At 38.8% G+C, this 21,372-nt stretch overlaps 1 protein-coding gene across 1 annotated transcript in view; it reads left to right on the top strand.

Annotated features, from left to right (window-relative positions):
* Window positions 1–21,372, top strand: part of LOC132102863 (collagen alpha-1(XIV) chain-like) — a 100,375-nt gene that overhangs the window by 32,594 nt on the left and 46,409 nt on the right. Inside the window, exons 14-23 of the mRNA XM_059507556.1 lie at window positions 357–496; window positions 1,132–1,258; window positions 7,155–7,294; window positions 9,953–10,085; window positions 10,343–10,390; window positions 10,474–10,610; window positions 13,058–13,193; window positions 15,221–15,343; window positions 17,363–17,512; window positions 20,173–20,289. Coding sequence (XP_059363539.1) covers window positions 357–496; window positions 1,132–1,258; window positions 7,155–7,294; window positions 9,953–10,085; window positions 10,343–10,390; window positions 10,474–10,610; window positions 13,058–13,193; window positions 15,221–15,343; window positions 17,363–17,512; window positions 20,173–20,289 — 1,251 coding nt within the window. The remainder of the gene's footprint in view (window positions 1–356; window positions 497–1,131; window positions 1,259–7,154; window positions 7,295–9,952; window positions 10,086–10,342; window positions 10,391–10,473; window positions 10,611–13,057; window positions 13,194–15,220; window positions 15,344–17,362; window positions 17,513–20,172; window positions 20,290–21,372) is intronic.

Genomic DNA, 21,372 nt, shown 5'->3' with positions numbered 1-21,372 from the left:
GTTCACACAACATTTTAATTTACACTACTGTTAAAACATCTGGGGTGTTTAAAGTTATTTAACATCTTTGAAATACAGAAAATATTTTATGCTCACAAAGCCTAATTTTATTTGGTCAAAATGCAGTAAAATCAGTAATATTGTGAAATATCAGTGCAGTGTTTTATAAAATAACAGTAAAATATAATTTATATGATGGCAAAGGTGAATTTTCAGTTAGGTTAATGATTTAATTTTTCAGGGTTAATGAACTATTAAAAAGGGAATTAAAATCAGTGTGACTTCAATGTTGCAACAACGTCAACTAATATTCAATAAGTGTCAGTGAGTGAACATTAGTCCCTGTCATCCTGCAGTGTCCCTGAGACCTCCACGTAACCTGCGGGTCACTGAAGTTGACCACAGCTCTGTGCGACTCAACTGGGACGCAGCGTCCAAAGAGGTTAAGGGCTACCGTGTCATGTATATGAAGACAGATGGTGTCCAGACCAGTGAGGTGATCACTACAGCACAACCTACTATACATGACAACACTTGTTTCTCAGTCTGTGCTCACTCACTCTCACACTCAGTTAATCATATATATATATATATATATATATATATATATATATATATATATATATATATATATATAGAAAATTGTTCAAATGATTGAATATTAGTGAAATAATACTTACATTTAAATAACTGCAAGGTCCTGCATTATATTTGCTGAATGATATATGCATTTTTATAACCATTTGTGAGGTGAAGAAGATTTGTATTATCCTTTAATTATAATAAATGTCACAAATAAATGATTCTTATCTTCCTCTGAGCCAGCTTATACATATTTGTTCAATTCTTAACTGAATTTTACATACAGTATAGTACATGTCATTTGAAAAATATTTTTTTATATGTGTATATTTTTGGAACTCGGCAACATCAAATATAGTACTATTAGGCCTTTTTGTAAATCAACTGATTTTTTTTTTCAAGATGCAGGGTTGTGTTGTTATTATAATTGTTCTAAAATCCAAATGATTTCAATGCAATTATTAATTCAAATATTACTGATAACTTTCATTACTTTTGTAATAATTGAACGAAGATAAATGCAGTATGCATTCTTTTTCTTCTCTCCAGGTGGATTTGGGTCCAGTCATCAATGTGTACCTGAAGAACCTGTCACCCTTTACAGAGTACACCGTTGCAGTTTTTGCTCTCTACGATGCCGGCCAATCAGAGGCACTCAGTGGTGGATTCACTACAAGTGAGACTGTTTGATCCCTTCCAATGAACTGCAATTATTCAGTTTTGTTGGTTGCATTAAAAATGGCAGCTGGTGCTGTGTAAATAATCAAATACGTTTGTCATATTGCATAGCTTGTTAGTGAACTACAGCTCTGTGTAGTAAATGCCACTCCATCTGAAAGCGCATGCTGGAATTTACTACTAATCACAGAACCAGCTTTACTAAGGAGATGCACATGAAAATCGTATTTGATTATTTGCACAGCCCTAATACCAGCATATGCTGGGCGATGAGTGTGGATTTCTGCAAATTATGTTTCCAAGCACAGAAGAGACAGGGCCCATTGGTATTCATTATCATGAGCCCAGCAAAAACAAATCTTGTCTACTTGCAGCACTGCTGATTTAACATGTACATGTATGTACATATTTTGTCATATTTTCTTCCTCCAACAGAATTTACAATATCCGCTGCACACAGAGTCTGCAATTTACTCCAGCTGGAAAGCGGGAATGGATGCTTTCTCTGTCCTGGACAGAGCATATCTTTCTAGGCAGGCTGTTACATTCAGTAATCACTGATTGGCTGCTGGAATCTGTAATAGATCTGGTCCTTCATTTCCTGAGTTTCAATGTTCTGTGGGTGTCCTCACACTGTCGTTGAAGCAATCAGGTTACACTGTGAAATTTCTAGGGAATACGTTTGAATTTAAAAGTGATTGTTATGGTAAATGCTGGTCGCACTGTGGAAAGTGGAAATGACAATGTTCAGGGATTCATTCACCAAATGACATTAAATAGTTTAAAAGATTAGTTCAGCCAAAAATGAAAATAATGTCATCATGTAACGACTGGGTGAAGGAGTGGCAGGAAGCAAGTGTGAGATAAATTAGATTTAATGAAGATAATGAAACAATACAATACTGAGACACAAATAAAGCTGGGAGGAATGCACAGTCCAAGATGGTGGTGATGAATGATGAATCCGGAAGGTGGAGGTGAGTTGGCAGCAGGAGAGGGTGACACAGGAACTGCGGGAAAGCGAGCCAAAGGTAAGTGGTGTTGCTTGGTGGTGGGTTGCGTAGAGTGGACGGGGTTCCGGGGAGACACGGATATCCAACGCAGAAACACACAAGAAACAAAACATAGGTCACAAACATGAAACAACGCTCTCATGAACACAAGACGCTAGACAAGCCAATATATAGGGATGAGTAATGAGTGACAGCTGTTGCTGATGACAATTAACAGAGATGCCCACAAACTAATCAATGCTGACAAGTAACACACAGACTTCACTCACAAAGTGCAAAACCTTCCAGAAGGGCCTACCTGCTGATTGTAATCATCAATAAGGGAGTGATCCAGTATGTCCCTAGCAGGTACCCAACTCCTCTCCTCCGGACCGTAACCTTCCCAGTCCACCAAGTACTGGAATCCTCGTCCCCTCCGTCTCGAGTCCAGAATACGATTAACCGAATAGGTCGGTTCCCCATCTACGAGACGCGGCGGCGGGGGAACCGGGGTAGGCGGATTAATACGTGAATAAAACACAGGTTTAATTTTGGACACATGGAAGGCGGGATGTATCCTCCTGTACGCTGGAGGTAGTTTGAGGCGGACTGTCACCGGACTAATGATCTTGGTGATAGTAAACGGGCATATGAATTTGGGAGCTAATTTGTTAGAAACGGCACGGAGAGGAATATGGTTCGTAGAAAGCCACACCTTTTGACCCACGATGTAAATGGGAGGCTTTGACTGGTAGCGATCGGCCTTGGCCTCAGTGCGCTCCCGTATCTGGAGCAGAGTCTCGCGGGCTCTGGTCCTGGTGCGGTGGCACCTCTGGACAAATGCGTGAGCGGAGTGGACCGCGACTTCCAATTCCAGACTAGGAAAAGCTGGTGGCTGGTAACCTAAGCTGCACTGAAACGGAGAGAGGCTCGTGGCTGACACTGGTAACGAATTGTGAGCGTACTCCACCATAGAGAGTTGTTGGCTCCAGGAAGAAGGATTCTTGGAGACCAAACATCGCAACGTTCTCTCTAAATCTTGGTTGGCTTGCTCAGAGTGCCCGTTACTCTGGGGATGATAACCCGAAGACAGACTAACCGTCGCTCCTAGCAATTTACAAAATTCCTTCCAAAATTTGGATATGAATTGGAATCCCCTGTCAGAAACCACGTCTACCGGGAGGCCATATAACCAAAAGATGGGATCTAGGAGAGTGACCGTTGTCTCCTTGGCTGTAGGTAATTTGGGCAAGGGAATGAAATGTGCCGCTTTTGAGAACGGTCCACTACGGTCAAAACGACCGTCATGCCATTAGAGGGCGGTAACAAAATCTAGTGCGATATGTGACCAGGGTCTCGAAGGGACAGACAGCGGTTGAAGAAGCCCATCAGGAGGCCGGTTAGACGACTTACCACTGGCGCAAACTGAGCAAGCCAAAACAAAATCGTGGACGTCACGAGCCATAAGTGGCCACCAGAATTGTTGTTTAACTAACCCCTTGGTTCGGCTTATCCCTGGATGACAAGCAACGTTAGAGCAGTGACTACGAACTGCCGTGTGAGATCAGGGGCTACAAGGATGGGAGCCGAAACGAAGCGGCTCTTGAGGTTGGTAAATGCAGTCTCGGCTGCATCCGACCACCTGAACGGAGTACTGGGGGAGGTCAAGGCCGTCAGAGGTGAGACTAGTTGGCTGAAAGTACGAATGTAACGTCGATAAAAATTGGCGAACCCCAGAAACCGCTGTAGGGCCTTACGGGAATCTGGAGATGGCCAATCTATCACAGCCTTAACTTTGTCAGGATCCAGACGTATTCCCTCGGACGAGACAATATACCCTAGGAAGGGGACAGACTGTGCATGGAATACGCATTTCTCCGCCTTGACAAAAAGCCCATTCTCGAGTAATCTCTGGAGCACTCGTCTGATGTGTTGAACATGTTCCTGGAGAGATGAAGAAAAAATCTGTATGTCATCCAGGTAAACATATATTAACTGATCTACCATGTCTCTCAACACGTCATTAACGATTGCTTGGAAAACCCATGGCGAGTTGGAGAGCCAGAACGGCATCACCAAATATTCAAAGTGCCCTCTAGGGGTGTTAAAGGCGGTTTTCCATTCATCCCCCTTCCTGATGCGGACCAAATGATAAGCATTACGTAAATCCAATTTTGTGAATACGGATGCTCCCTGTAACCTCTCGAAAGCTGAAGACATCAATAGTAACGGATAGGTGTTCTTTATCGTGATGTTGTTCAGCTCCCGGTAGTCAATACAAGGTCGCAAAGAACCATCCTTCTTACCCACAAAAAAGAATCCCACCCCCGCTGGAGAAGAGGAAGGGCGGATGAACCTCGATGCCAAGGAATCAGAAATGTATTTCTCCATGGCCTCCCTCTCCGGAATAGAAAGAGAGTAAAGCTTGCCTTTAGGCGGAGACTTACCTGGCACTAAATCTATAGCACAGTCGTAGGGAAGATGTGGAGGAAGGGAAGCAGCACGGGACTTACTGAACATCTCCTTCAGGTCCAAGTACTCTGTGGGCACGTTTGATAACACCATGGTCTCTTTCTGAAAGACAGAAACAGGCACAACAGGACAAGCAGAAACCGGACAGGACTCACGACAACTTTAACTCCACAAGGTGACTGTATTGGAACCCCAATCCACTCATGGATAATGTTTGATTAACCAGGGGTGACCTAAAACAATGGGAGCTACAGGGGAGTCCATGAGGTAAAAGGATATGGTTTCACTGTGGTTGCCTGAGGTGAGCAGAGTTATGGGTTCAGTGTAGTGGGTGACGTGTGGCAGTTCCTGGCCATTGAGTGCGGTGACATGGATGGGATGAGACACAGGAAGGACTGGAAGGTTCAGGTGACGTGCAAGGAGAGAGTCAATGAAATTACCTTCGGCCCCAGAGTCCAGAAGGGCATGACAGTCGTGAGTGTGGTTCTCCCACCGCAGTTTCACCGGAAGGAGAGTCGATGATGTGGTTGAGGACTTCCCGGCGGAGATCCCACCCGATAGGAGCCTCAAACTTACTACCGGGCTGGCTCTTTTTACCGGGCAGGAATGGATGGAATGCTCCGAGCCACCGCAATATAAGAATAGTCCTTGGGACCTCCACCGCTCTCTCTCCCCCCCGGGAGAGCCGAGCTCTACCCACCTGCATGGGTTTGTGATCGTAGACGGGACCGACCATGTTCTCTCGACTCAAGCGGCCCCTTTCCGGAGAGACATAATGGCGTGTAGGACTGACCTGTTTACCCAGCCGGTTAATCCGAGCGTCCACCCGGAGTGCCAGGTCGATTAGGCCGTTAAAGTTGGGGGCAGCTCGAGGAGGTAGATTTCCTTCTGAACATGGTCGGCCAGCCCATGCAGGAATTGATCCCACTGCGCCGCCTCGTTCCACTGGCACATGGCCGCCAGGGTGCGGAACTGAATGGAATAGTCCGCCACTGATGATTTTCCTTGTTTAAGGTCCGAGAGCTGGTGAGCGGCCTCCCTGCCGGCCGGGGCTCGATCGAAGACCCGTTTCATCTCTTCGGAGAGGGAGTGGAACGAGGCACAACACGGATGTTGATTCTCCCACACCGCCATCCCCCATAAGGCGGCTCTGCCAGAGAGTAGGGTAAGAGCAAACGCAACCTTGGACTCCTCTGTCGCGAAGGTGCGGGGCTGCAATGCAAAATGCATGGAACATTTGTTAAGGAAAGTCTTGCAAAAGTTTGGCTCACCGGAGTAACTCTCTGGCGCCGGAAGTCGCGGCTCTGGCCGGAAGTGGTCCTGGGAGGTCTCCCGGGGGACGGGCGGCGCAGGCGGTGCGGTGGGCGCAGTGGGAGAGGTGAGTTGATGAATCCGCTGGGTGAGCTCGGACACCTGTGTCACCAGCGCTTGGATCGCGCGTCCGGTGTTCACAATGCTCTCCTGCTGCTGATCCATGCGGTTGACGCTGTGGTGAATGAATTCAGACAGTGAAGTGGTGCTCGCTGCTTCCATGTTTGGTGAGAGCGTTCTGTAACGACTGGGTGAAGGAGTGGCAGGAAGCAAGTGCGAGATAAATGAGATTTAATGAAGATAATGAAACAATACAATACTGAGACACAAATAACGCTGGGAGGAATGCACAGTCCAAGATGGTGGTGATGAATGATGAATCTGGAAGGCGGAGGTGAGTTGGCAGCAGGAGAGGGTGACACAGGAACTGCGGGGAAGCGAGCCGAAGGTAAGTGGTGTTGCTTGTTGGTGGGTTGCGTAGAGTGGACGGGGTTCCGGGGAGACACGGACATCCAACGCAGAAACACACAAGAAAGCAAAACATAGGTCACAAACATGAAACAACGCTCTCATGAACACAAGACGCTAGACAAGCCAATATTTAGGGATGAGTAATGAGTGACAGCTGTTGCTGATGACAATTAACGGAGACGCCCACAAACTAATCAATGCTGACGCGTAACACACAGACTTCACCCACAAAGTGCAAAACCCAGAGATCACGGTTTACCAACCGTGACACATCAATTACTCGACTTCATGTCATGTCAAAGCCTTATGGCTTTCATCTGTCGAACACAAAAGGAGAAATGGTCAAAGAAGCAGACCGAAATGAATGCCATATTGGAGTATTATAAATATATTTAATTCCAAATATATTCTATGAAAACAACCTTTACTATTTTACACAAATTTTCAAGTCTGTCTATCTTGTTGACAGGTTTTTTTTACATATTTTACTGGAACACAAGATAAAATACTGAAATGATTATTATTACTATTAGCAGTTAACTGCTGTTTTAGTATGTAAACAATTTAAAACATAACTGTCCATTTTTGTGATAAAACTAATTATAGTTTAGAGAAGGATCTTACCGAGTCTGATTCTGTCTCATTCAGTGCTTGTGCCGGCCCCGTTCAGCCTGATGACATCAGAGGTGACCTCAGAGAGTTTCCGGGTCAGCTGGTCACGTCCTGCCAGAGATGTGGTGCTCTATAAGATGACCTGGTCCCCCACTGAAGCGGGAGAAGAGAGAGAGGTCAGTCAATTAACAGTTCAATAATTAATGATGTGATTGAGCTAGAGGTTGTTACTTGCTTAGTTTAGCTTTTTTTAGCTTAGCTTTTTTTATTTTATTTCTTTTTTTTCTTTTTATAATATAATATAAAACAACATTTTGGGGTCAGATTTTCTTTTTAAATTATTACTTATTCAGCAAGGGTGTATAAAGGTGCTTGGTCGCCAAATCAGCATAATATAATTTATTACTTCCCAGGCATAAATTACATCTTAAAGTATATTAAAATAGAAAACATTTATTTTACATTTTTATAGTATTTCACAATATTAATGTATTTCAATATTTCTGTATCAAATGCAGACTTAGCATAAAATCAGCATAAAATGCTTCTTAAACAAACATTAAAAACTTTTTGAGCTATAATATAATGTAATATATTATAATATATAAATGTATAATAAGTAGTTTTCATGCTTATAAGAACTCTTAAATCAGTTGGTCATTGGCAAAACATTTACTATAATATAATGTAATATTTTTGATATGGCTTGCAAAAGCATTTTGTCTGTCAGTGGAGACAGATGCTTTTTGGCAGTAGGATGGTGGAGTCTTGCCATCTTCCAGCAGGTGCACATGCTAACCAGCCAAGCCCTAAACCCCAGAATGAATTTTCTAGTGTTTCTCCATTGTGACTTACTTGCTGGTTTCAACGTCCTTTACTAGATGTAGTTCCAACCGAGCGCCAACCTCTCGCTCTCTCTTGTGAGGCCAATAAGGAAGTGACTAAAATTGCAATTCATCAACTAAATTATATTAAGACTTAAAGTTCTGCATAATTAAGGGCGTGGCCACTTGAGTGACAGGTGGATTGCCACTGCTGACACTGCCGTCACGCTAGGTGGGCGTGGCTTCAGCATGTAGCACCCGCCTTTTTGCCCATTTTTGATTGTCCGGGAGAGTTGCGCAGTGACGCGCTGCCAAGATGGCGACGGCCCTCTCTGCACACTTTAGGCTTCAAAAACACACTTCAGGAGTCTAAAGGGGGACACTATGTCCATGCTTTATACAGTCTATGGTTCCAACAAACTACATATATGTTGAAAAATAGAAAGTGAAATATGAATTTTATGAGGTCTTTGAAAATGATTTATGAGTCAATCAATACTTTCTCCTAACCCAGAACCTGGGGCCAACTGTTATTCTCTATTAGAAATGACCAATCACCGGCACTCACAAACACCAAAACAGCCAGAAGCATACTGAACACGTCCCGCCACCTCTATCCCTGACACACGTGACCACAAACACAAGCGTGTGTGAGTGTGTGTGACGGAGAAAGTTTTTATTACTGGCCAGGAGTCATTGCAGCTGTTTTTTTATAGATAGTTCTGCAGGTCGATATGTTTACCAAGAGCCACCAGAGCAGAAAATAATAAAATGCTGCGAGGCAAACTGGAATCTGGCTTGAGCTTCATGTCTCAGAGCAGAGGAGTCAGCCCAGAAACACATATTCACTCAAAGGGGTTTGCTGGGACAGCCCAGAGCTAACTGAGATCCAAAGCTCTCTTGATAGCAGGCTTGCTTTTAAAAGCGTGTTCTTAGGCACCGTGTCCACCAAAGCATTTTTTACAGAGGCTAGCATATTTTTTCAGTTTTTTTTTAATGTGAGGGTTAAAGTGTTTTTTTTTTTTTTTTTCGGTGGCAAGAGTTGAAGAATGTTCAACGTTTCATAAAAATGTTCACTGTCACTTTTGAGTCAGCCGTCCAATCAGAGTGGAGGAGGGGCGGGAGAGATGTCACACATTGTGCTTGTACCATGGCTAAACAACAATGGAGGAGATACTAATATTGCTTGTCTCTGAGTATTCAAGTCTGTACTAGATAGGATTCCCGGACTGCTACGAATATTGATATGAACAATAATGCTTGCAATATTTCATTCATGATGCATCTACCATATTGCTTCTACTGTTATTCAGTATCATATCAACCACAGCTTCATAACTGAAATAAACTAAACCCTGCTAAAGCGCGCTCAAACACTTTGGTGGACATGCAGCCTTATTATTGGCATGGCGTAGGTGCTTTGCTGAGCAGCCTACACCATTTATACTAGAGAAAATGTGATGTTACTGATTGTAATCTGTTGCAGTTACTATCACTTTTGCTAAAAAAAGAGAAGAAAATACTATTGAAAAATGTTTTGCATAATGACGCACAAAAAGTTTAGTAAAAATATCCCTTCTCCATTTATTAATGCCATCTGTCATTGATCTAATGGTACAACCATAAGCAGACTGTAGTTTGGACTGTGGTGGGCCTCTTGATCAGAACCGTCACTCTTAGATCTGGGCTGAAAGAGAAAGACGAATATAATTTTCTTCATTCTCACTTTTCAACACTTGGCGGTAAATCCTTACAATTGACTGTGAAGTATCTTCGTTGCTGTCAAGTGTGGTTTGTCTGGTCTGTAACATAATTTACAAGCTATTTTTAAAAAGCGTTGTTGTCCCATGCATTCCAAAAGATGTGATTTGAATTAACTCTTAAACCACGTCTTGGTGATTACCAAACGAGAGGTTTAATCAGGCTTACTTAATCTCAGCACTATTCAGATGTTATTATAGCTCCGGTCTGTACTGTAACTGGGTGCTCTTGTGTTTGTGTGTTGTATAGATGATGCTGAATGGAGCTGTGGACTCATACGTGATTCAAGACCTGAGTCCTTTTACAGAGTATAAGGTGTCACTGTCAGCCATCTATAAAGATGAAACGGAGAGCAGCGCTGTGGTTGTGCTTGAGAATACATGTAAGACCTGCAATAATGTTCTTTAAATGTTTAACCTCAACCAGCTAATTCACGTTATATCAAGATGACTAATTGTTTGTTTGTTTTTTTTTATTTTTGTTTTTTTATATGTGCTGCTTTGTTTTGTTTGTTTTATTTTGCTTAATACTTTGCATTTTGTTTTAATTATTTTTTTCCTTCACTTTGGTTTTGTTTTGCTCTGTCTTCTTTTTTGCTGTGCTTTTTTTTTTTTTTTTCTTTTTTTTTTGGGATTGCAGTGGGCCAGACCACAGATGTTCCAACAACTTTTCCATCCACTTCAGCATGTAAGACAAATATGATTTTATCCTACTAAGATTTTAACATTAGATGGATGGATGGGGAGATTAAGTTGATCTGTATCATCTAGTTGTTCATCTTGGAGTGATTAACCTGTGGGTGGATGAGGAGACCCCCTTCAGTATGCAAGCGAACTGGGAGGTGCTGGACTCTGACGTCGATCAGTACAAAGTGACATATGTCAGTGCAGACCGCACAGAAGAGACAGTGAGTAAACATAACCACAGCACACAGACATCCATAACTAATGCTAATATAACAACACAAGATCTCTGTCATCATCATCTTCCTGTCTTCTTGAACAGTTTAGCTCCACTCTCTTCTCTGAATCAGAGTGCATGAAGAGGGCAACATACACTTGTCTTATTTGTGTCCCAGCGAGGCAGTCGTTTCATAAAGCTACCTTTATTGCTCTTGCACTTTAAAAATATAAGGGAAACATTTATTACCGCTGTGCTGTTAGACTGCAGACTGATCATATTCCTCTGGGTAAGTGAAGTTGAATGATGCAGCTCTGCTGCTTGTGTTATCTGTTGCAAGGACATGTCTTTTTAAATGCATGTCCCTGTACTGGAACCCCCTTTGTCTTATCCTATAGTGATTCCTGATGTGCATAACCATATGGTAAGGAATTGCAAGGAGTGAATTAAAACACAGCCACTCTTCTGATGTGAGAATCTGACTTTGCTGCAACCTTGGTCTAGCATGGTTAAGTTCTTTCATGGTATAAAGTTTAATTCGAACTCTGTGGTGACTTGTCGCCCCTAACAGTAGAAAATATTGAACTATCCTGAGCTGTAATTCTCATGGAGAATCATTGGGGATTAAGCTATAAAGGAGATGGGATTATGATATTCCATTATGTTATGTATGTAGGTGCCATTTAGGTCACTGAGCAAAATGTGAGAAGAAGAGAACATCTGAGAGAGATAGTAAAGGAAAAAAAACACTTCATTTTGAGGGAAAGTTCGAGCAAAGTTTAGAAAAAGGTTTCAGTTTCAGCACCACAGATTGGTGGACAGCTCTGCTAATGAGAGTTGTTCTGCAGGACACTGCACAGCAAAAACAGATTGGAAACAGTAGGTGGTCAAACTCTACCTTCTTGACCATGGAGAACCACACCTGACTGATCGAAGGAAATTAGAATTGTACATAATTTTCTGCACTTAGTACTTTTCAAAAGTTTGTGATCAATGTAAAAAAATAAATTTTATTTAAAATTTTAAGTTAATATTTTTATTCCAAAAAGATGAAATTGTTCAAAGTATTAAAATAGAAAATAATAACAATTTATATATATATATATATATATATATATATATACATATATATATATATATATATATATATATATATATATATATATATATATTTTTTTTTTTTACATAAATTCAACATTGGTAAACAAAAGATACTTCACTCAAAAAATACAAATGACCAACCACGAACGTTTGAACATGAGTGTGTTTTATGTGCAAGACTTATTTGTAATAAGTATACAGTATAAACTCTGAACATATTTTGCAGTCTGCTGTGGTAATTAATGATGTGATTCCACAGTTATAAATGTATTTAGTGCCTGTGCTAATAAATCATTATTTTTAATATACAAACATCCAATAATTTAATATTAAAAAACCCAGTAATTTAATTTAACATGTAAAACATGTTGGCAATTAGGAACCTTAACTTTTCTAAAACCTCGTAACATTCAAAAATGACTTATTTTCATTTGTCTTATTTGTAGTTTGTCGATTGATAGTACTCTCACACAGAGGAAGCCACTCCACATAATGCAACCCAACATTTAATTATCAACAAGCAGTGAACTGCCATGATTTTGTGTGTGTGTGATTAATGGTGTGTCTGTGGCAAATGACTGCAGTGACTGGATGCTGGCTACTGAGCTGAGTGCTGGCTTTCTAAAGCTCAGTACTCCCTAAAGTTACAGTACACAGATTTCTAGTCTTTTGGCTTATACTCAAAACAGGTTTAATGAGAGCTGATCCAACACTCAAATATTTGGAATTGTTTCTCTATGCTGTTTGGCATTTTCTTGAAAATCTCCTTGAAAATTTCCTTGAAAATCACTCCTTACACTAGCAGATATTGCTCTTCTCCTCCAGCATTACATGTTGTGTGAAAGTAAGTGCACCCCATGAAATTTGTAATGGTTTTGTGGGGAAAAGGTTAGTACAGCCTTGCATTTATCACTACTGTACACTCTTCGGTTTCACACGATTGCAGAAATCAGTGATCAAGAAAAATAAAATCTTTATAGTCAGTGTTGAAAACAGTTGTACTGCTTAATATTTTATGGAATTTTTCTTTCATGAATAGAAAAAAAACAGATTATTTTTTTTAAATATAAATGTTTTGTAATACTGTAAAACATGGTTGTTGTTTTTTTTGTCTGATCATCCCATCAACACTTATTGTTATTAAATGAAGCTGATTAAAATCATTATATACTGACCCTAATACTACACATGCTCCATTTCTGTGTTATACATTTGTAAATGATTTACTTCCATTATAAAGCTGTTTTCCACTTAGAGACCTCAAGGACATTTGGTCCTCCTCGCAGAGAAAGCGAAATGCATCCACACCCACACTGTGCTTTGTCTGGTATTAAATATCCTGCTCTTCTCCAGGTGTTAGTCTCAGGAAACAGAAGAAGCGTGATCCTGCAACCTCTCCTCTCAGACACAAGGTACAAGATCACAGTGACCCCTTTTTATGCAGATGGAGAGTCCACAGCTCTGGCCATGGCCTCAACTGGCAAAACTTGTGAGTATGAATGAACAAATGCTGCGGGAGTCATAATAAATGAAATACAGTACATTACAGGTACTCTCCAAACCCTTTCAAAACAGATGCAGTTCTGCTAATTACATATTACTTTGGCATAATTGTATAGTTATGGTTTTAAGTTGTGTCCTAGCTCCCTTTTTAGAAATCATTAAATGAACATGTCATTAACACACAACCCTGCTTGGCTAATTTGAAATATTAAAAACAACAACAACTCACACTTACTAAATGTTTAGCATGTTCTTATGCAGCATTAGGAATATTTAGTGAGTAGTTATGCAGAACGACTTGGGTTCAATTCCCAGGCTAAAATAAATGATTTTTTAATCCCGTCTTAATAAATCAAGTAAAAATGCAACACTGTGCCATTCATTGTATAAACAGGAACGTGAGCTCATTTAGTTCAATGTTAGTTAGCGAGTTAATTCCCTTTTTTAAGCTCAGTGAACCAGAATGTAACCCTCAAGTTAGTTTTACACAACAGTTTTGTTCTTATAGGACATCTTTTGACTCTCAATTTTAAATTTGCATAGTATTATTGTTAATCTCTTTCTAATTTCCTGTTTGTATTATGAACAGCATTCCTGATTGTTTTATGTACCATATATAGTGCTCATGAACTGAAAATAGATCCTCTTACATCACAGCACTGAGATATATATAGTTTATACTCACTGCATTTTGAAGTTGGACGGTCAGTCAATGAAACACATACTTTAGCAAGTTAAATAATATTGATTTGACCTATTAATAAGCATAAGAAATCAATGTATTCCAGCCCTGGGGATCCTCCTCTAATGAACTGATCAAACCCATCTGCTTTCCTCTGATGGGATTGATTATCTACAACTTTCTCCCAGTGATCACCTTCAAATTACAGCCCAGTGTCTGATTAGAAATGCTAATGTTACCACACTGAACTTAAGATCAGGTTCTGCTAGTTGTCTTGGAAAAACCTTTGCCCTTGTTTCTGATTGAGGTTGAAGCTGAATTAATTATGAGTGGGGTTATATTCTCTGCGGAGGAGTGATAATTATGTGAAAACAGAGACTTTTCTAAGAGAATGCTGGGAATTAGAACTACGGCCTGTAGCAGATAAATAAATAAACAAACGCTTGAATTTCTTTATCAATATATTGATTTATTTATTTACAATACTAAATGTTGGGGCTAGTAAGATTTTTTTTATTTTTTTAATTGATGCATTTATTCTGCAAGGATACATTTTACAGTAAATTGACCAAAGGTGTCAGTAACAAGTTTTACATTGTTAAAAAAAAAATAAAAAAATAAAAATAAATAAATAAATAAATAAATAAATAAATAAATAAATAAATAAATAAATAAATATATATATATATATATATATATATATATATATATATATATATATATATATATATATATATATATATATATATATATATATATATATAGATATAGATATATATATTTATATAGATTTATATATATTCTTTAAATATTCTAAAAATATGTATTCTTTTGAACTTTGTATTCATCAAAGAATCCTGTACTCACAACAATATTCTAAGCTTGTGCACCAAATCGTGATATTAGAATGATTTCTGAAGGATAATGTGACATTGAAGACAGGAATAATACCATCAGATGAATCAATTACTAATAATTAATTAATGATTTATTTTGAATTGTAATTACAATTGAATTACAATATTACAGTTTTTACTGTTTATTTGATCAAAACAAATGCAGGCTTAGTAAGCATAAGAGACTTTCAAAAACATCAAAAAAACTTTACTGAAACCAAACTTTTGAAATGTATTTATTTTAAATAATTTATTCATTGTTTATTATTGATTAATTTGTTTTATTTATTCTTTTGCACCTGAACAATTTAATGATCCAGCATATTGTGCAATTCAAATCACATACGATTTTATGAAGTTCAATTAACCAGCAATTGACATTAAATAACCACATTGCAAATACTTATCATGATCTTCTGTCTTCTGATTTGTTAGTGCCACTTTCAGGACCCAGTAACCTCCGGGTGTCTGACGAATGGTATAATCGCTTCCGCATCAGCTGGGACAGCCCTCAGTTCCCTACTGTGGGATACAGAGTCATCTACCAGCCCATCTCTGGTACACACACACACACACACACAGACACACAGACACACACACACACACACACACACACACACACACACACACACACACACACACACACACACACACACACACACACACACACACACACACACACAGGTATTCCTATCATCATGGTGCAATGTATAATGAAGTTTGTCTAATTGTTTTTATATTGTACCAACTCTATTTGCTACCCTGCTACCCTAACCCTACCCCTAAACATATCCCTCACACAAATCCTTCTGCATTTAAAAAAAACATTTGACCTATAAAAGGTCAAAATTTACTGGTGTTACTATACTTGTGGGGACATTTGGTCATGTATTGACGGGTAAGATGAATAATTAGCAGCTTGTTTGTAAGGGCATTAAATGAAGGTGGAGATACTGTCTCCATGTCTGCTGCTCTGATTATGACTGTTCTTCCATCTGCAGTCTGATATTCGACTGTAAACAGAAGCTCTAATGTGGCTACAGCACACCAGAGGAAAATATATTGCACTCTTCTGTTTTCCACTGAAGTCCAGCCCAATAAATTCCTTTATATGATCTTAAACTCCCATCTGTGGTGGAGAGAAATGGCTTCCCCGCCTACATTTAATGCCCTACCAAACTGCTCCCAACAGCTGCTAATAATTCATCCCAGCACCGGTCATTTCTACTGTCCAGAGCTCATTTTTTTGTGTCTTTGTGTGTCGTTAAAAGGGAGGGTTCACTTATTCTCATTTCGTTTCACACCTAGTTTTCCCAGGCTTTGTGATGGTTATAGTGTAATGCTATGTTTGTAAGTGTCCACCTACTCTTTGCACTTTAGTTTTTGGAGTTGGTTCCTATGAGGTATGAGGGCTGAAATAACAACAACAACATTTTTTGATTATAATTTTAAATAATTTAATGTACTAAATACAATAGACATACTTAGACATTCACAGCCCAAACTCCCTTCCCATTCCACCCAGAATATTTGGTAAGCATAATTAGCATAATAAGCATACTAGTAAGAATATTTAGTATTTCTGTTCAGAAATAAAGGGATGGTTCACTTAAACAAATCATTTTTTTCATAGACAAATATTTTTGTCTATGTGAAATATTTTGACAAACCTGTCTGATTGATTCATTCATGAACTGAGCTTGAGTCGAGTTGCTATCTCAATAACTCCCGGTGATCCGGATGACACATTAGAAGGGAAGATTTCCAATGAATAAAAATGTACCACCACTTGACATGGTCCCTTCAGAAGACTTGAAATATAGTACACATACAACCTATGTAGTCAGTAAAATTAATCATAATTTCCACAAAAATATTAAGCAGTTTTCAACATTGATAATGATAAGAAATGTTTCTTGAGCAGCAAATCAGCATATTAGAGTGATTTCTAAAGGATGGTCTGACACCGAAGACTGAAAACTGTTATTTAAATTTGCAATAATATTTTACAGCATTACTGTTTTGAATGTATTTTTGATCAAATAAACTTATTTCATAAACACACACACAAAATCTTACCAGCCTTAAACTTTTGAATAGTAGTGTATCTTGTGGGCCTTTTTATAATTTTTTTATTTCTTTATTTTATTTTTGAATCTTGAAATCTTCAGTTCCTATTTAATGTGCATGGAAAATAATAAATAATTGCAATTTAATTTCATTTTGTGTTTCACAGAAGTCAATCAGTCATGTAGGAACAACATGAGAATGACTTAACACTGACAGATTTTTTAAATATATAATTTTTAGGTGAAATAATCGTGTAGCATGAACTAAGCTACAATCAAAACAGTAGTCCTTTACATATAGAATTTCTTAGTGTATCAATAGTGAAAAACAACTGATTTAAGAATAAATTACAACTTGACTAAAATTATAAGTGTAACAGTACGGTGTACTTCCAGGGGGAGAAAAAAGACAAAAACCTGTACAATAATACGTAGTTAACTTGTTTTGCACAGTTTTCCTGTAAGGTTGCTGCGATTGTTTTCAGCTCTTGTCTCGCTCTGTGTGCAGTGCCAGGTCCGGCTCTAGAGACGTTTGTAGGGGATGATGTGAACACCCTGCTGATCCTCAATCTGTTGAGTGACACGGAGTACAGCGTTCAGGTCATCGCCTCCTACACCACCGGCTCCAGCCAACCCCTCACCAGCAAGGGCAAAACATGTGAGTCTCTGCACAAATACACACCTAAACATAATTATCTAGTAAGCACGAATCTGGACGCTGCCCAGCGTGAGATCTCTACACTATTCCCAACAGCCCACCATCATTTTGCTGCACCATCACGTCAGATTCACAGATGTAATTTGCCTCCTGTGTGATCGTCCTTGCTAATACTGTTTCTTAATAATATGCAACAGCGATAATATCACTATGTAAGCGGAGAACTGTCCCTTTTGTCTGTTAATGAAACTTGAAGGTGCTCTTTGATAGGCAGCCAGCTACACATATATCAATATTCAGACAGACGGCTCCAGTAATGACAGTCTTTTGCATATAAATTTGATATCGCCAGGTACATCACAAAGTAATACCTGTTTTAGCGATTGTCATCAAAAAGCAAACCGATTATGTTTTCTCAGGGAGTGCTGAGGCCATCCATCAGAGCACCGTGGTGTCACCATCCCAATATCAGTCACTAGGGTCTTGTAGTCAGATAAATAGACACAATGCTTACAATACCTGCAACTGACAGTTCTATCTCAGAAAAATAATATATATATATATATATATATATATATATATATATATATATATATATATATATCTTATATCATAATATATAACAGGAAGCTAAGGAATATTATATAAAATATCTGTAATCAGGGTTCTTCCTGTTACTTCCACAATCAAGGGTGTAAACAATACTGAGCTATTGTATGTACTGTATGTTAAAGTATAAGTGTAAAGATTTCTTTAATTGAAACATTGTTTAATCAAGTGTAATCATCAGACCAGAGTGTATTGTGACTCCTAATTTTTGGCCCCGGATTATTGACATCTTGATAATTTATAATAAGACTTTTTTATACCATTTTAGATATTTATGACTTTTCATTACTTTAACTGTTGAAAAAAACTAAAACAATAACAGCTAAATTTAAGGCTTTTTAAGTATATGGAATGCCTAAATATATTTTATACACATTTTACAGTCACACATATCTATTTTTAGTCAAATATGTGAGTCAAATGCTTTGGGATGTGACATGGGCGATAATTCCTCTCACACTTCATGGCTGTCTGAGGAACCTCCCAAATGATCTCACCCTACAGGACATCTGCATATCACCTGCTCAATGGGCTCCATCAATTTTTAATACGTTTTCTGTTTGACCTTTGAATAATTGAATGCACAATAATGGATTTCCAGCTCCTTGTATTAGTACTAACAGCCAGAGGCCCTTTTTGCATTCATATAGTTCATTAAAATAGTTTATATAAGGAGGAAAGCTTGTCACATGCATTATTCAAAACCTTAAACGAATCACCACCACTGTGCACCATATGTTTTGTGCACAGTCTCCGTTTTAATCTAAAATCTCCAAGTCTCAAACGCGACTGACATGACGTTCTGTTGTGTAGCATGAATTCCAATGGACTGCTGGATTGCATAAGTAGTTCCTTTTTAGGATCTGGCTCTCATATCAAGGCTCGAAGGAGGACAGTGTCCCACCATATGGAACTTTTCCAGTACAAGCAGACTTTGGGTTCGCCACAACTTTAGGCATATCAAATGCGTGGGACTCCATTTGTTGTGACAGGGCCCCAATTGTGATTCTGTTCCATATACTACAAGCTCCAAAGATGAGTACTGTTTTGTGCAACTAAATTAGACCATGTGCAGCGGCTTGGGCTTGTGTTTTGCTGAACAAAAACGTGTGAATTCCAAAATAAGCCAATTTTTTTGGCTTTAAAAAGAGTTTTCATTCACACGGCACATTTTGTTTGGTTTGCACAAAGAGAAAAAGGAAAATAAAGAAAGAAATGGTGGAGAGCCTATCTTTTAAGAATACTGTTCGAACCACTTGCTTTCCTCAGAGAGATGTGTTTTTCTAGCCATTAGTTTTGCCTGACTTGCAGTATTTAAAGAGTATCACACAGAAATCTGAGAAGATCAGAAAAAGAGTGCTGGTTTCAGGAAAAGTAAAGCCTACACGTTTTATCCCATAACCTGCAGCACAAAAAACCCTATGGCTCATTAGCCTTTACTGTAATACACGTGCTGCTTTTCACTTCAGAACATTAGACTACATTAGAGAAGCAACGATCAAGACTTTCCTCTCACTACCCACTAACGTGTACATTTCAACGTTTTTAGGCAGGTGTAGTACACTACTGTTCAAACGTTTGGGGTCTGTAATTTTTTTTATTGTTTTGAAAGTCTTTTATACTCTGTATAAAAGCCTGTATATATAGACTGTATTTATTTAAGCAAAATTCTAAAATAATATACTATTCTAATTTAACTAACAAGCAACACTGCATAAGACATTAAAAGTCCCATTTTAAATTAAAATGCTTTTCTGGTCATAGCTTAAATGGATAGTTCACAAAATATTAAAAAATCTGTTATCATTTACTCATCATGTTGTTACAAACCTGTATGACTTTCTTTCTTCTGCTGAACACAAAAAGATTTCTTCTGATTTTCACAAAAGGTCAATAATGCACAAAACAACATTGGAGTCTGTTAACTTTCAGTGTACCAGTGTAACCCCCCCCCCCCCCCCCCCAACATTGATTTTTCAAAGTATTCTAGTTTTGCTTTACCACTAAATTCATCTAGTTTCAAGATATCTGTTTTCTTCTTCCCCTTGCAGTGTTCCTGGGGGTGAACGGTCTCAGCACATACCAGGTGCTCAGTAGCAGCATGTGTGCCCAGTGGCAACCTCATCACCACGCCACCGTTTACAGAGTCGTCATTGAGTCACTGCTTAGTGAGTGATACACACACACACAGAACTCAAACACATTGTTAATGCATTGCAGAGCAAAGCCATAAGGTGGCTTCCTGTTTTGCAATATTGACATACATTTCAGTTTCAGAGGTAATGGGATATTATGGCTCATTTCAGCACAGACCTCTGGGCCTCTGGGCTGTTCAGCAAAACTCTTTTATTGTATGCATATTGTTCTGCTGGCGTGTGACATGGCTTCGATTCAAATTTAAAACAGTCAAAAGCCCTTTCCCGTTATTGCTTTTCTTATTCCTGCCTGATATTTCACCGGCCCAGCTTATCTCGCAATCCTGGAAATCTTCTGTTCTCCTTCCAGCGAGTGATTGCTCAGATGGCTACCAGCTCAGTGATGCTATTAAAACCAGATCCTGTCTGAAGTCCCAGTGTGTGTGTCGCTGTGTGTGAATTATTTGAATGACAGTCGTTGCAGTTCTCAAAGAAACACTATAGAACAGTGATCCTCAAATCTGGCTCGTGAGATCCACTTTCCTGCAGAGTTTAGCTCCAAACCTAATCAAACAAACCTACCTGTGATTTTCTAATGACCCTAAAGACATGATTAGCAGACTGAGGTGTGTATGATCAGGGTTAGAGCTAAACTCTGCAGGAAAGTGGATCTCGCGAGCCAGATTTGAGGATCACTGCAATAGAAGCTAGAGATATAGAAACCTTCAGTTATTTTTCAGTTTATTTTTAACTGTCAAATCATGAAAATGTAATTCTCACATGTTAGCTGGTTTGATAATGACTTTCAGATCATAATCTAAGAATATATAATAGTATAATTCTGGTGTTCAAATTCCTGCTTTTCTGCCCTTGCTGAGATATAATCTTATTTTAACACTTAAAGTAATTTCCAATAACCACCTTCAAAACAGAAAATAATAATACTTTTATCCAGCAAGGGTGCATTAAATAGACCAAAGACATTTAAAATGTTATAGAAGATTTCTGTTTTAAATAAATGCTGTTCTTTTTCATCAAAGAATCCTGGAGAAAAAAAAATCACAATGTATTATGGTTATGATAAAAATATTAAGCTGTTGCACAAATGCTTTCAAC

The sequence above is a fragment of the Carassius carassius genome, chromosome 24, assembly GCF_963082965.1.
Source record: "Carassius carassius chromosome 24, fCarCar2.1, whole genome shotgun sequence".
NCBI lineage: Eukaryota > Metazoa > Chordata > Actinopteri > Cypriniformes > Cyprinidae > Carassius > Carassius carassius.
This window is presented reverse-complemented; position numbering and strand designations above follow the sequence as displayed.